Source organism: Balaenoptera musculus, chromosome 1, assembly GCF_009873245.2.
Source record: "Balaenoptera musculus isolate JJ_BM4_2016_0621 chromosome 1, mBalMus1.pri.v3, whole genome shotgun sequence".
Classification (NCBI taxonomy): domain Eukaryota; kingdom Metazoa; phylum Chordata; class Mammalia; order Artiodactyla; family Balaenopteridae; genus Balaenoptera; species Balaenoptera musculus.
In genome coordinates, this window is record NC_045785.1 from 52,676,255 (window position 1) to 52,691,377 (window position 15,123).

The window sequence follows — 15,123 nt, forward strand, 5'->3', positions numbered from 1 at the left end:
AATAGCCCCAAAATGGAAACAAACTGACAACAGTAGGATAAATAATTTTTGGCATATTCATACAATGTAACACTACACCACAACAACGATGAGTAAAAGAAACCGATCACAGAAAAGAGCATACTATATGACTCCATTCATATGAAGTTCAAAAACAGGCAAAACTAATCTATGGTAACAGAATCATAGAAGAGTGGTTACCTGTAAGGGGTAGATACTGACTGGGAAGGAGTAAAAGGGAACCTTCCGGAGGGCTAGGAATATTCTTTATCTTCAACTGGGTGGTGGTTAAGTGGGTGTATACACATGTAAAAATTCATCAAGTTTTATACTTAAGATCTGGGCATTCTATGTATACCTCAATAGAATATTCTTTTAAAAATGAAGTCATTAGACCCTTGTAATTTTGTTTCTTCTTTTTTGGTTAAAAAAAAAAGCTCCAGTGGGGCAGTTATAAAAGAAATAGATCTATGGTCAGTTGTCCACTCACATGGGATTAATAAGGAGGTAGAAGGTATAGTGATTAGAACGGGCAATGGGCTTAGGAATCACAGACTTGGTTTCAAGCTTACTAGCTGTGTAAGGATAGTCAAGCCATTTAATCTCTCTAACCCTCAGTCTCATTATGCATAAAATGAGTACTAACCTTACAGAAGTGTTATAAGTACTACAGGAGATAATATAAAAATCTTAAAAACAATCATCTGTCATTTATTAAATACATACTATGCACCACACACTATGAAATACCCTACAACAATCATATGAGGAAGATAATATCTCCATTTTAAGAATAAGGAAACTAAGATCCTAAGAGCTTGTCCATAATACGTGGCAGATTTTTCTGATCCTGAAGTCCATGAACTTAAAGCATTACCCTATGTAGCCACTGGTATAGTTGGATGGTGGGTGGATAGTGAAAAGTTGAATCAGAAACTAGCCCCAGTTCTGCAGAGGAGCACAATATTTAGCTAAAGCGTCCTGTTAACATCTTAGAGGCTGGCAACCTATACCTATAGCATAAAAGACCTTTATCACTGTAAGGGAAACTAATTGACCTTCCTTACAGGGTGACTATGAGGATTAACTGAGATAATGAGGTCAGGAAAATATTGATACATAATGACACATCATAATATGACACATATTAGGTGATTGAGTAGCCCGCCCCTGCCCCCTCCTTCCTATTCGTTCTAATAATCTCCTGGCTGGTCTTTATTTTGAGAACTACCTCCAGTAACTACCCATTTCAAGGTAAGAATTCAATGTTTATAAAATTCTTATGTGGTGCCAGGCATTGCTCTAAGCACTGGGACCATTGAGGACATGAATAAATCAGCATAGACTCATTTCCTCACCCATCTCCTGAGACAAGAGTTAGGGTTAGAACCATGTTTGCATGACAACTCCTAAAGTAAATGATCTAAAGCAGATGGTTATTTAATCTCAGGTTAATTTATACTCCCGTTAACCCATCTAGTGTTCCCATTCACTCAAAAAACATTTTTAAAGCAACTTTCATGTTCCAGGGACTGTTCTAAGCACTGAGGATACAGTAATAGATGAAATAAAGTCCCTGCCCTCACCAAGCTTACATTCGAGTAGGGGAGGGAAAGGGAGAATACATAAACATACGTAATTTCCAGTAGCAATAAATGCTGTGAAGAGAATGAAGCAGGATCAGGATTCAGAGAGTGACCAGTGGAGGGCTGGGGTAGTATTTTAGAAAGGATGGTCAGGGACAATACCTGAGCAGAGACCTGAACGAGTGAGGAACCAAGTCATGCAAAGACCTGGGAAAGAGCACTCCAGGCGAAGGGAAGAGTCGGTATAAAAATCTTGAGGTGGGAACCAATTTGGCATACTTAAGGCAGGACAGGAAGCCACTGGAGATCTGGCAGAAAAGTGACATGTTCTGATTTACTTTTATCATTTGGCTGCTGTGTGAAGAATACATAGTAGGAAGGCAGGAAGGCAAGAGCAGAAGGGGTACACAGTAGGTCAATAAATAATTAAGAATTAATAAACAATAAATTCATTTTTGAACACCTTTTTAAAGACTTGCTGCACTTATTTAAAGCAATTTGTGTCGTGTCTCACGCAGACCACTCAATCATAAATCATATAAAGAAGACATGCCATTCTTTCTTGTGCTATAATAATGAATTTCATAATTCATTCAAATAAGTTGTCAAATTTTGAGGTATATCTGAAAAATCAAAGATGGGACCGTGAGCCTTCATAATCATACCCTCTTAAATATAAAATTAGCTCATGATTAAAAGTTCAAACACTACACACTTTCTAAAGTGTTCTGCTAACACAACATTTTTCTTTGGCATATGCAGTCCAAATAGCTCTAGCCTTAATCATTTTTCAAGTTTTCATCTCCACATGCTTGGCATATTCTGATAACATTGACAGGTTAAAAGCAACATTCTGTTGTATGCATAGCGATTCCTTGCAATTAACCTTAATTTAGGCTGAAAGTAGATTGAACAGCTGCTTCATAGCAACATTTCTAAATTTATTAGATAAATATCTCCAGAAACTGCAGATTAAAGAGCAACAAAAACAAAATCTGCAACATCGCAGCCTTCCCTTAGTAAGGAGAGTCTTCAAGCATTGCAGGTGCCAATAAGACTACTTTCTTGAGAAAAGTGACATTTGGGACCCTTATTACACAGGGTAGCGAGAGATAACGATAACAGAGATAAGAAAAATGTAGGTAAACAATGTCTGAAGAACACATCCTACCTTCCTTCTGTAAAAGGAATTTTTGAGTCCACTGGAATTTTACTGAAGGTGTAACCACACTACAGCCCCAGTGTGAGGAACCCCTTGCAAATCCCAGATGGTGTGAGGAACCCCTTGTAAATTCCAGATGGCACTCTTCAATGCCTAATGCCATCATTCCATTCCTTTAAAATGTTTAATAAATGGTGACTATTATCTATGTCATCTTAACCTCTCAACATTAACTGATATTATTATACCCATTTATATGAAGACAGAGGGGCTCAGAACTGTTACAGTAACAAAACAAGTGGCAAAGACAGGAGACAAACTCAGGTCTGATTCCGAAGTCTGTGCTTTTCCCATCAAACTGTGCTGCTTGGATGAAAAACCTTTGATAACATGTGTTAGATCTGCCTTTTTCTTTTAAATGCATCTATCCTTTAAAGTTAGAATCATGTCAGAAATCGGGATAAGTGTATCTTGAAGGGGGGGGCAGGGGAGAATAAAATTTTCTTGGGCTCTTTGTTCTAATGTACCCATACTATTATTTATGGTGTCAAATACATGCATGTTTATTGTGGAAAAATTAGAAAGTTCAGATAAACTGAAAGAAAAACTAACCAAATAAAAATCACCTGCAATCCCACCACCCACAGGTGTCTCTAGCTTCATTTGACCTCAGCAAGACAAAGCAGACCATGACAGTATGGTCCTACCTAACATCTCTCCTCTTGTCACACAAACATAATCAGACGTTGGTCTAGAAAGTGCTGCAAATGTCAGATGAGGTAACAGCAGAAAAGTCTTTAGGTTTTGACAATAATCACTGCTCTATCATAGTCTCATTTTAATATTCATAAAACATTTTGGCATTTGCATGATGTAAAGTTGAGAAGTTTGAATAAATAAATTCTTTTTTTCTTTTTAAACCAGCAAACCATTTGTTTAAGTAAAAAGACTCAGTATAGGCAGATAATTCCATCTTTACTGAAAACATTAAACAACATACTAAAAAAAAATCTCTAGTACACAATCATTAGCAGTATATTTCAAAGAATGAGATGATTCTAACTATCACAATGCAGGAGTATAGCAGTTAATAGACCTGGGTTTAAATCCTAGCTTCACCACTTATTTCATGACCTTTGGGCAAGTGACTCAATCTTTGTGGGACTCAATTTACTTATCTGTAAAGTGGGGATAATGATAGTGATTTTTTAGGAAGACTCTATAGAGCTTAACATCGTGTACATGAAGAGCAGTAAAAGGAAATTTTAACAAGTTCAAATCTAGAAAATTTAAGATTTTAAGCCTTAATATTTTAATAAATATTTTTTCTTTAAAAATCTATTTTCTAAGATAGTAAATACCAATGTTTCTTCATCAGACAATGACTAGCTTTAAGAGCACTGCTACATTTACTAAGAATTAAGATATTAGGCTCTATTTTAAAAGATATGGGAATGAGTACCATGATGATTAACTCAACTACAAATGTACTATTCCAGGACTCCATTGGGTACTCAGTGCTGTATAGAATTTTTATTCATTTCTAATCAGCAACTTTTCTAATTTTCCAAATTTACCTCCCTCTTTCCCTCTCAGCAGCTCAGAATAAATACCATTATGAATGAGCTTCCTATGTACTCCTTAAAGCACTCCTCCTCTCATCTAGAAGACGGCAGTTAGATAATTCAACTATTTGACACTCTGTGCAAACTAACAGATACGCTATCATTCTCCAATACCCACAGCCAGCATCCTTTCTCTAGCAGCTATCCTGTTCTCAAAGTTTGGTTTTTCTTCTCCAGCCTGTGGGATGTGAGGAGCAGGAAACAGCATTGGTAAGCAGTGGTCTAACTGCAGAGCAAGGGGTAGTTGCAGGTCCCTGCAGCATTTTATCTGCAGTTAATCTGCACTGGAATAATTAAGAGTTGACTGTGGTTTTGTTTGGGTTTGGGCTATTATATTTCATTCTTTCTCTATTATCCTGGTTAACTAAGACTGTATGTATGTATCAAAAACTTTAATATATGATTACTTTTTGACTAAGAATGACAATTCTAGAGAAAAAAATCAGAAATGTACATTGTTCATTTATTAAAATAAGTTAAATACCACATAACATTATTTATCATTACATAAATGATGATACAGACATGGAATACTCAGCAGCCATTAAGAATAATTTTGTAAGATTATTGAAATAGAAAAATATTTACAATGTGAAGAAGCAGGCTACAAAACAGTATGGAGAATATATCATTTTTGTGAAGAAAAATGAAAATACATGTATGGAAAAACTACTAGGACATACATTAAAATATTAACATTGTTATCTTAGAGCTGTGGAATAAATTTTTTTTCTTTGTACTTTTTGGTGTTTCCCAAAAATTTATGCATTAAGCTTGTATTAATTTTGTAAACAGAAAAAAGCAAAATGGATGCTGATTTAATGAGAGAAAGGAAGAAGGAAGGTGCCAGAACCCTGGGGAATATCTACATTTAAGGTATTTGAATGAGAAAGAGGAACCAACATCTTAGACTTGCACTTTTTAAGAACTAACCTTTCTTTTTTGCTAGTTTCTATCTATTTTAGCTTCCTAGCTACCCATCAGTATAATAATATTTAACTTAGCCTTAAGCATCTAGGTTAAAATAAGGGAAAAAGACACAAAGTTTTTGTAAAACAAAACAAAAACAAAACTTACCCCCAAACTAATATTTCTTAGAGTCCTAGTGGTCCCATGAACAAATGCTGGCCGTAGACATAACAGAATCTCTGAAATTTTAAAGAGGTCCTTTAGTTTAATACAGTGGAGGTAAGAAATCTTCCTGGGTAAAGAGGTACTTCTGGAAATTGTATTAATCCTTTCAGGCTAAAGTAGTACCATTTATAAATGCTTCTGTAGAACACTAACTGTTTCTATAGAATTGAAAGAATCCTTTCCATTTTACTCTAGAGGGTTTAGGAGTAATCCCAGGAATGACTGAGCTAATCCATCTTACAATTTTGGCCACTGTTCTAAAATCAGGGTTATCATATAAAACATCTCATACAGAGGCCTTAACATACAATTCCTACACACACTACTAACAAATAGCCATAATAATATAGTGCTCCATGAAACTAAAAACAAACAAACAAAAAAACAAAACTGTATTCACATGCTTTAAGTGCATTCCCCTAACAAATAAATAATAAGACACAGAAAAACCATCTGTAAAAGAATTACATGTATTAGGCAACAGGGAATTACACAAATTGGAAAAACGAAAGCGTTTTTAGGAATTTAGGAAATTATAGTGAAAATTAACTCTAAAGGTTTAACAGTGTACTGTGAACGGACTTTATTTCTAGATTTTACCAACAACTCTTTCAGAGTACAGCTTATTTGAATAAATACTTTTGAGAAGCACCTGCTTGGAAACAGACTTCCCACCTGGTCAAGGTAACTGTAACAATTACATAGGAAGCAAGATTCGTTTCAAGATATGACTGCAGGTATTTCTCATGTAACTGAAGTTACATAGCTGTGGAACCTTAAAGACTTTTAAATCTGAGCTTAGGTGATCCTGAAGTAAACTTCAAAGCACTGTCGGCAACCAAAATGAACTAGGGTATACTAGAAAACGGGCATCTAGCTTAACTGAGGCCAAAAACATCACTGTGAAAAAGTGGATCCTAAGGAAATATAAGCTCCTTAAGGACAGAGGTGTTAGTGTTTTGTCCACTGCTGCATCCTGGAACCTAGAACAGTGCCTCCCAAATGATAGACACTCAGCATTTTCATTAATGAACAAATCAGAGACCCTTCCTGGTGTATATTAGGAATCAATCCAAATTCACTTCTTATATCAATACTTAATAATCTCCCATCAACTGGAGAAGCTGTTACTGAATGACTAACATACTATGAAGCTAACTGTACTATACTGTATATTTCTGAGTGAAATGAGTGATGAAAAATTATGGTTTTTACTTTTGAAAAGCCCAGATCCCAGTAATTTTGAAATTGGTATGCCTGTTACTAAAGTAAGAGTATGACAGTATTTTAGGGACATAACATTTCATGTATTTCCATCTTCTTAAAACCCTTCTAAACATGGCAAGAAAAACTAGTGCTAACGTACAGGTGCTGCTTCCTCCAGACACTGGTGCATCACTTAAGACACTTGTGCCGGCATCTGCCAGGCAGTGCTAACAGATGGAAGACATTAATCATCTGGTTGGTGTTCCCACCTTGTCCATCCAGCTTCAAATATAACTGCACTGAGCTAGATGAGTCAGCACCTGGTCCACCAAAAGCTAGTGCATCACTCCCAAAGCAAAAAGGAGAAAGTTCACACTTCAGAGCCCTGAATCAATGCCAAGAGTATCTGCGTTGCCTCAAGGTTTCAGGCTCCCTGATGATCTTTAGCTCCCTGGATACCAAGGCAAAGACAGATCTGAAAGCTCCAAAAAACAGGTGGGTTGTCATATACAAGACTGCAGCCCCAGGCAATATAGATGGTATTTGTTCGCACCATGGATTAACTGCTTTGAAGGACCAAAATGCAGAAGACAGCAACATTCAACATTTAAGACGGTTTTCTTAATAATAAAGCACTAAAAATGTGAATAAGTCATACTTTTATTTTTCAGAAGCGAAAAGGACAAGTGGCAACTTGCCTTTGGAAAACACATTAATATCACAGTAATAAGCTATCTATCTCACAGAGACAGTAGCCTAAGAAAGACTCTATTATCATATAAATCTTAAAGTTCTATTAAATAAATCTCAGAATAATATGTTTTTAACTAAGACAACAAAACAAAAACATCAGCAACAACAAAAAATTAAACAGAATCCGTAAAGTGGTATGTGAAGATGGAAAAAGGAAAATCTGGAAATCTACACACTGAGAGTTCTCTATTAAAATCAAGGAGGCCCAAATCCTAAAACAGAAAAAAGAAATATGTTAAAACACAATCTTTTAAAAGAATCCAATGAGGTTTTTATAGATGCACATATTAATGCTTCATTTATTCAAGACATTTTTTTCTTACACTGGGAGCACTTCTGTATGTATTGTAGGAGATTATATGAATGACAATGCAGAGATATGCCTTCTCAATGGGCCCTTCTAGTTTTAAATTTTAAATTTGAGTCTGGAATCCTAATTAAATGTTTATATAATAGGCTACAGATATTGTTTTTAAAATTACATTTGCTTATTATTTATACATTATAGTTTTAAAACAACCTATATACTTTAAAAAGAGAAACAACAATTTACAGTGTGAAAATAAGGTTATGTAAAACTACACAACCCTTCTCATAAAGTAGCAGTAACAATTTCCAAAATGAAGATACTTAATAAAAAACAAAGCAGTTAGTGGGGCGGGGCGGGGGTGGGTAGAAGAGAACAACCAGTGGAATGCACAGAAGACCTAGGTTCTAGATTCAGTTTTGCACTGATTAATTGTGTACCTTAGTCTCAACTTCCTTAGGTCTTAATTTCTTCCCTAGTAAGAAGAGGCAGATGGATCTCTATGCTTCATTTCAATTTTAAACACAGAGACTCTTATAGTTTGTAAGAAAAGATCTGAAAAACTTTTTGGACAATGAGTTGAATAAATTCCTCAGATCTTAACAGGAAGGACCTGTCACCATTCAACTCTCATGGCAATAACTATAAAGCATATCCCATAATTTTACTGTGAGAAAAGAAAAAAAATCTACCCTAAGGGCAAAATTATACTTCATATCCTATTTATACATTAAACATAGAAAATGAATGTCTAGTCCCTTTCTGGACTCTAGAAGCACTCTCTGAGATACAGTCAACTAAAAATCCTAGGATTATGACTGTGGCCAAAACATTCAGCCTATGTTTCTCTCTGCCTTCCCTGAAAGCTGCTAGACAGTTCTAAAGCCAATTAATAATTCTCGTGGGCAGGGCCAAACTTCAGGTTAAAATAAGTACTTATAGTAGTTCAGGGTTGAAACTCTATCAACTTTCAGGTTTAGGAAAAGAGAAGAGAAGAAGGAGGTTTAAGGATCATACTGACCCTAAGAAGGATGGACAGTAGAAAAGATATGCTTTATCATCTATAACACATACTTTCATCATAACCATTATATAAAACTATGGGATATCTTTTTGCTTTGATGTTATTTTTTTCTTGTGAACCTTGTCCTTTAACTATATTCACTGCAAAGAAACAGTCTGAATTGAGAACTGCAGGAGCAATGAGCATATACAAAAATGCTTTATAAAAGATTAGATGGGCTTCCCTGGTGGCGCAGTGGTTGAGAGTCTGCCTGCTAATGCAGGGGACACGGGTTCGAGCCCTGGTCTGGGAAGATCCCACATGCCGCGGAGCAACTGGGCCCGTGAGCCACAATTACTGAGCCTGCGCATCTGGAGCCTGTGCTCCACAACAAGAGAGGCCGCGGCAGTGAGAGGCCCGCACACCACGATGAGGAGTGGCCCCCACTCGCCGCAACTAGAGAAAGCCCTCACACAGAAATGAAGACCCAACACAGCCATACATAAATAAATAAATAAATAAATAAATAAATAAATAAAATAAAATAAAATAAAATAAAATGTTTGTTAAAAAAAAAAAAGATTAGAGACCTGCAAGACATGGATGGACCTATAGACTGTCATACAGAGTGAAGCAAGTCAGACAGAGAAAAACAAATATCGTATATTAACGCATATATGTGGAATCTAGAAAAATGGTATAGATGATCTTATTTGCTAAGCAGAAATAGAGACAGAGACATAGAGAACAAACGTATGGATACCAAGGGGGAAGGGGGGGGTGCGATGAATTGGGAGATTGGGATCGACATATATACACTACTGATACTATGTATAAAACAGACAACTAATGAGAACCTATTGTGCAGCACAGGGAACTCTACTCAATGCTCTGTGGTGACCTAAATGGGAAGGAAATCCAAAAAAGAGGGGATATATGTATATGTATAGCTGATTCACTTTGTTGTACAGTAGAAACTAACACAACATTGTAAAGCAACTATACTCCAATAAAAATTTTAAAAAATAAAAAAAGATTAGAGATCTGCCTTCCTGATAAGCAAAAAGACAGGTTTACAATACTAGATGATCTCTTAAATTTCCCCTGGTTCTCAAATTCTCATAATTTTATACAGATAATATACTATAATTAAGATTACATATACATATCACTTACTGTTTCTTTTAAACAATATTCATGGATATAACTGCGTTTTTCTAAATGTCTCATTGGTAATACTCAGTCTTGTAAGTCTGGTTCCATAATAATCTATAATGTAACTACTTCCATCTGAAGGTCCAACAATCTAGAAGAGAAAATTTTCCAAATTACCCATTTTACAAAAGATACTTTAAAAATACTTTGAGTTTACTTTTCTTAGGTGTTAATACAATTATTTCAGTAGCACCAGAAATACAACTCTAACTCAAGCAAAAAAAAGTAATTGTGGCTCATGTACCTGCAAAGCACACTGGGGAAGCTCACAGAATCAAGAGAGCTGCAGGAACTAAGGGCCTCAACGACTGAAGCCCCATGCCCCACAAGGCCCTTGGTTTGGCATCCCTGCCTCTTCATGTAGCTCTGCCTGCCTTCTTTCTGCAGACAGGCACTCTCAATTGGTTGCCAACAGTTCCAGATACACATCTTTGCAGCTCAGCAGCTCCCAACAGAAAGAAAGTTAAATTTTCTTCCTCAGTGTTTATATACCAATTTCAGGGAAGAACTTTCATTGATCTGCTTGGTTGTTACACCTGTTGCAGAACAAATTACTGAATCCAAGGTAATACGATTAATATTGGCCAAGCCAGGATCCCTCTGGGAGATGAGACAGGATGACTGACAATCCTACCAGAACCACATGGAATGGAAAAGGAAGAGATTTAAAAAAAAAAAAAAAAAGCTCATCCATGCTAATCACAATAATCTTGTCCATTTAATCACATTTGTGACAATTCACTTAACATGATCTCTCTATTATCCTTTGAGATAATAATCTTCACACTGTAGCCTTAGGGGTACACAAGGATTTACTAAGGTATATGTAGACCCAGATAGTTTCAAGGGAATTCATTTTGAGATCCTTAATTCAAGTAAATACTCTTTGTAAAACTGATCCACCTGATAACCACACTAGGCTTAAAAGCAGCATGCTAGGTCCCTTGCCCATTTCTTTGCTTTCACTGTGGTCCTTTCTCCAACTTGACAACAGTAAAGCATACCTACAGTAAGGCACACCCTGAATCTTATGATGGCACATTGCCATGAGGTATAAAAGTCTCTGATGTGTCAAAGAAGGGGATAATTCAAAATATTGGATTTCAGGAAATCTCTTTTAATCAAGAGTCCAAAAATATGCTCTGTCACATCTTGTTCAAAAGATGCAGTCCTAAGCCCTGCAGAAAGCAGGCATACAGGGAACTTTCCTCAACATAATAAAGGCCATATATGACAAACCCACAGCCAACATTGTCCTCAATGGTGAAAAACTGAAACCATTTCCACTAAGATCAGAAACAAGACAAGGTTGCCTACTCTCACCACTATTATTCAACATAGTTTTGGAAGTGTTAGCCACAGCAATCAGAGAAGAAAAAGAAATAAAAGGAATCCAAACCGGAAAAGAAGAAGTAAAGCTGTCACTGTTTGCAGATGACATGATACTATACATAGAGAATCCTAAAGATGCTACCAGAAAAATTAGCTACTAGAGCTAATCAATGAATTTGGTAAAGTAGCAGGATACAAAATTAATGCACAGAAAGCTCTTGCATTCCTATATACTAAGGATGAAAAATCTGAAAGTGAAATTAAGAAAACACTCGCGTTTACCACTGCAACAAAAAGAATAAAATATCTAGGAATAAACCTACCTAAGGAGACAAAAGACCTGTATGCAGAAAATTATAGGACACTGATGAAAGAAATTAAAGATGATACAAATAGATGGAGAGATATACCATGTTCTTGGATTGGAAGAATCAACATTGTGAAAATGACTCTACTACCCAAAGCAATCTACAGATTCAATGCAATCCCTATCAAACTACCAATGGCATTTTTCACAGAACTAGAACAAAAAATTTCACAATTTGTATGGAGACACAAAAGACCCCGAATAGCCAAAGCAATCTTGAGAAAGAAAAACGGAGCTGGAGGAATCAGGCTTCCTGACTTCAGACTATACTACAAAGCTACAGTAATCAAGACAGCGTTGTACTGGCACAAAAACAGAAATATAAATCAATGGAACAGGATAGAAAGCCCAGAGATAAACCCATGCACATATGGTCACCTTATCTTTGATAAAGGAGGCAAGAATATACAGTGGAGAAAAGACAGCCTCTTCAATAAGTGGTGCTGGGAAAACTGGAAAGCTACAAGTAAAAGAATGACATTAGAACACTCCCTAACACCGTATACAAAAATAAACTCAAAATGGATTAAAGACCTAAATGTAAGGCCAGACACTATAAAACACTTAGAGGAAAAACATAGGCAGGATACTCTGACATAAATCACAGCAAGATCCTTTTTGACCCACCTCCTAAAGACATGAAATAAAAACAAAAATAAACAAATGGGACCTAATGAAACTTAAAAGCTTTTGCACAGCAAAGGAAACCATAAACAAGACCAAAAGACAACCCTCAGAATGGGAGAAAATATTTGCAAATGAAGCAACTGACAAAGGATTAATCTCCAAGATTTATAAGCAGCTCATGCAGCTCAATAACAAAAAAACAAACAACCCAATCCAAAAGTGGGCAGAAGACCTAAACAGACATTTCTCCAAAGAAGATATACAGATTGCCTACAGACACATGAAAGAATGCTCAACATCATTAATCATTAGAGAAATGCAAATCAAAACTACAATGAGGTATCATCTCACACCGGTCAGAATGGCCATCATCAAAAAATCTAGAAACAATAAATGCTGGAGAGGGTGTGGAGAAAAGGGAACCCTCTTGCACTGTTGGTGGGAATGTAAATTGATACAGCCACTATGGAGAACAGTATGGAGGTTCCTTAAAAAACTACAAATAGAACTACCATACGACCCAGCAATCCCACTACTGGGCATATACCCTGAGAAAACCATAATTCAAAAAGAGTCATGTACCAAAATGTTCATTGCAGCTCTATTTACAATAGCCAGGACATGGAAGCAACTTAAGTGTCCATCATCAGATGAATGGATAAAGAAGATGTGGCACATATATACAATGGATTACTCAGCCATAAAAAGAAATGAAATGGAAGTATTTGTAATGAGGTGGATGGAGTTAGAGTCTGTCATACAGAGTGAAGTAAGTCAGAAAGAGAAAAACAAATACACTATGCTAACACATATATATGGAATCTAAGGAAAAAAAAAAAAAGGCCATGAAGAATCTAGTGGCAAGATGGGAATAAAGACACAGACCTACTAGAGAATGGACTTGAGGATATGGGGAGGGGGAGGGGTGAGATGTGACAGGGTGACAGAGTGTCATGGACATATATACACTACCAAATGTAAAATAGGTAGCTAGTGGGAAGCAGTCGCATAGCCCAGGGAGATCAGCTCGGTGCTTTGTGACCACCTAGAGGGGTGGGGATAGGGAGGGTGGGAGGGAGGGAGATGCAAGAGGGAAGAGATATGGAAACATATGTATAGGTATAACTGATTCACTTTGTTATAAAGCAGAAACTAACACACCATTGTAAAGCAATTATACTTCAATAAAGATGTTTAAAAAAAAAAAAAAAAGATGCGGTCCTAGTAAAATTTTACTCTTTTTAGCTTAAAAATAATTTGCTAATATTTGTAACATGTTTATGCTATTTTGATCAACTGTATATCAGTAATTATAATGACAACTCAATCCAGAAATCACAGAAAAATTTTTAATATTTTAATGAATGATATGATCAGTAGAAGATTTTCAAGCATAAAAACATATTGGGGGTAGGGAGGGTGGGAGGGAGGGAGACGCAAGGGGGAAGAGATATGGGGACATATGTATATGTATAACTGATTCACTTTGTTATAAAGCAGAAACTAACACACCATTGTAAAGCAATTATACTCCAGTAAAGATGTTAAAAAATATATATATATTTATAAATATATTTCCAATTTGTATGTAATGAATGCACATTGTTTAAAATCTGAGTTGCTCCTATTTAAAGTTTCTTCTTTATTCAACTTGAATAGAATAATGTGTAGCAAAACTATGCCCTGAAATTATATTTAAAATAAGCTAATATTCATCATTTTTTTTTTCTAAAGAAGACCTGACATAGAAAACCAGTTGACCGGCCATGTTGCATTCTAATAGAAGAGAGTTTATTTGATTCTTTGCTCTTGGTTTAGCAACTCTCATGGTATTGAACATCTCAAGACATTGTAGAGAGGTTATTTTAATGATAAAAATAGATGATTTTAAGGAAATTTATATTTTGTATGACTTTGTGAAAATTTCAGTAGAGGCAATACTAAGAAAACTAAAATTTAAAGTGTATAATATACTGAGTAGAACAATGAAGAACCAAAAAAAAAAAAAAAACCATATTGGGGGTACTTCTCTGGTGGTGCAGTGGTTAGGAATCCATCTGCCAATGCAGGGGACACGGGTTCAAGCCCTGGTCCGGGAGGATCCCACATGGCACGGAGTAACTAAGCCTGCAAGCCACAACTACTGAGCCCTCGTGCCACAACTACTGAAGCCCATGCACCTAGAGCCTGTGCTCTGCAACAAGAGAAGCCACCGCAATGAGAAGCCCGTGCACCACAATGAAGAGTAGTCCCTGCTCACCGCAACTAGAGAAAGCCCGCGTGCAGCAACAAAGACCCAACACAGCCAAATATAAATTAAATCCAATTTTTAAAAAAAGATTAAAAAAACCATATTGCGGTAAAATTCTGTTGGAGAATGGGAATAGAAATAAAAATTAAAGGAGAAAAAGAAACAATGTAAAAATTATAATAGTGAAGGGTTCATTCATGTCTTTTTAAAGTCAATGATATTTTAAATTCTATGGTATTTATAGTCTGTTGGATACATTTTAAAATTGAGGTAACAGTTTTATTTAAATATGTCAATATTTGAAAACTAGAAATTATATCCTTTGCAACTATTTAAACTTAGGACAAAACTTAAATGTCAACTTAAAACATGCAAAGGGTAGGGATTAAAAAAAATTTCTTTTAGGGGTTATGCAACCAGAGTTTGAAGAACACTGCTGTAGCGCATTCTTCATTTTAAAAATAAATTTGGTTTTAAAAACTATTCAACAAATACTTAATTCCTACAGTCCAGGCACTGTGCTAGGCATTATACACAGAACAGTGAATAAGATAC

At 35.9% G+C, this 15,123-nt stretch overlaps 1 protein-coding gene across 3 annotated transcripts in view; it reads right to left on the reverse strand.

Annotated features, from left to right (window-relative positions):
• Positions 1 to 4,829: 4,829 nt before the first annotated feature.
• Positions 4,830 to 15,123, reverse strand: part of TM2D1 (TM2 domain containing 1) — a 59,148-nt gene continuing 48,854 nt past the window's right edge. Inside the window, exons 6-7 of one of the 3 annotated variants that reach the window (XM_036858355.1) lie at positions 9,953 to 10,082; positions 7,359 to 7,678 (exon numbers count right to left, since the gene is read on the reverse strand). In XM_036858355.1, coding sequence (XP_036714250.1) covers positions 9,972 to 10,082 — 111 coding nt within the window. In that variant the 3' untranslated portion in view covers positions 7,359 to 7,678; positions 9,953 to 9,971. Of the gene's footprint in view, positions 7,679 to 9,951; positions 10,083 to 15,123 lie in introns of those variants that run through there. The other 2 variants (XM_036858363.1, XR_005020650.1) reach the window with 2 other exon arrangements.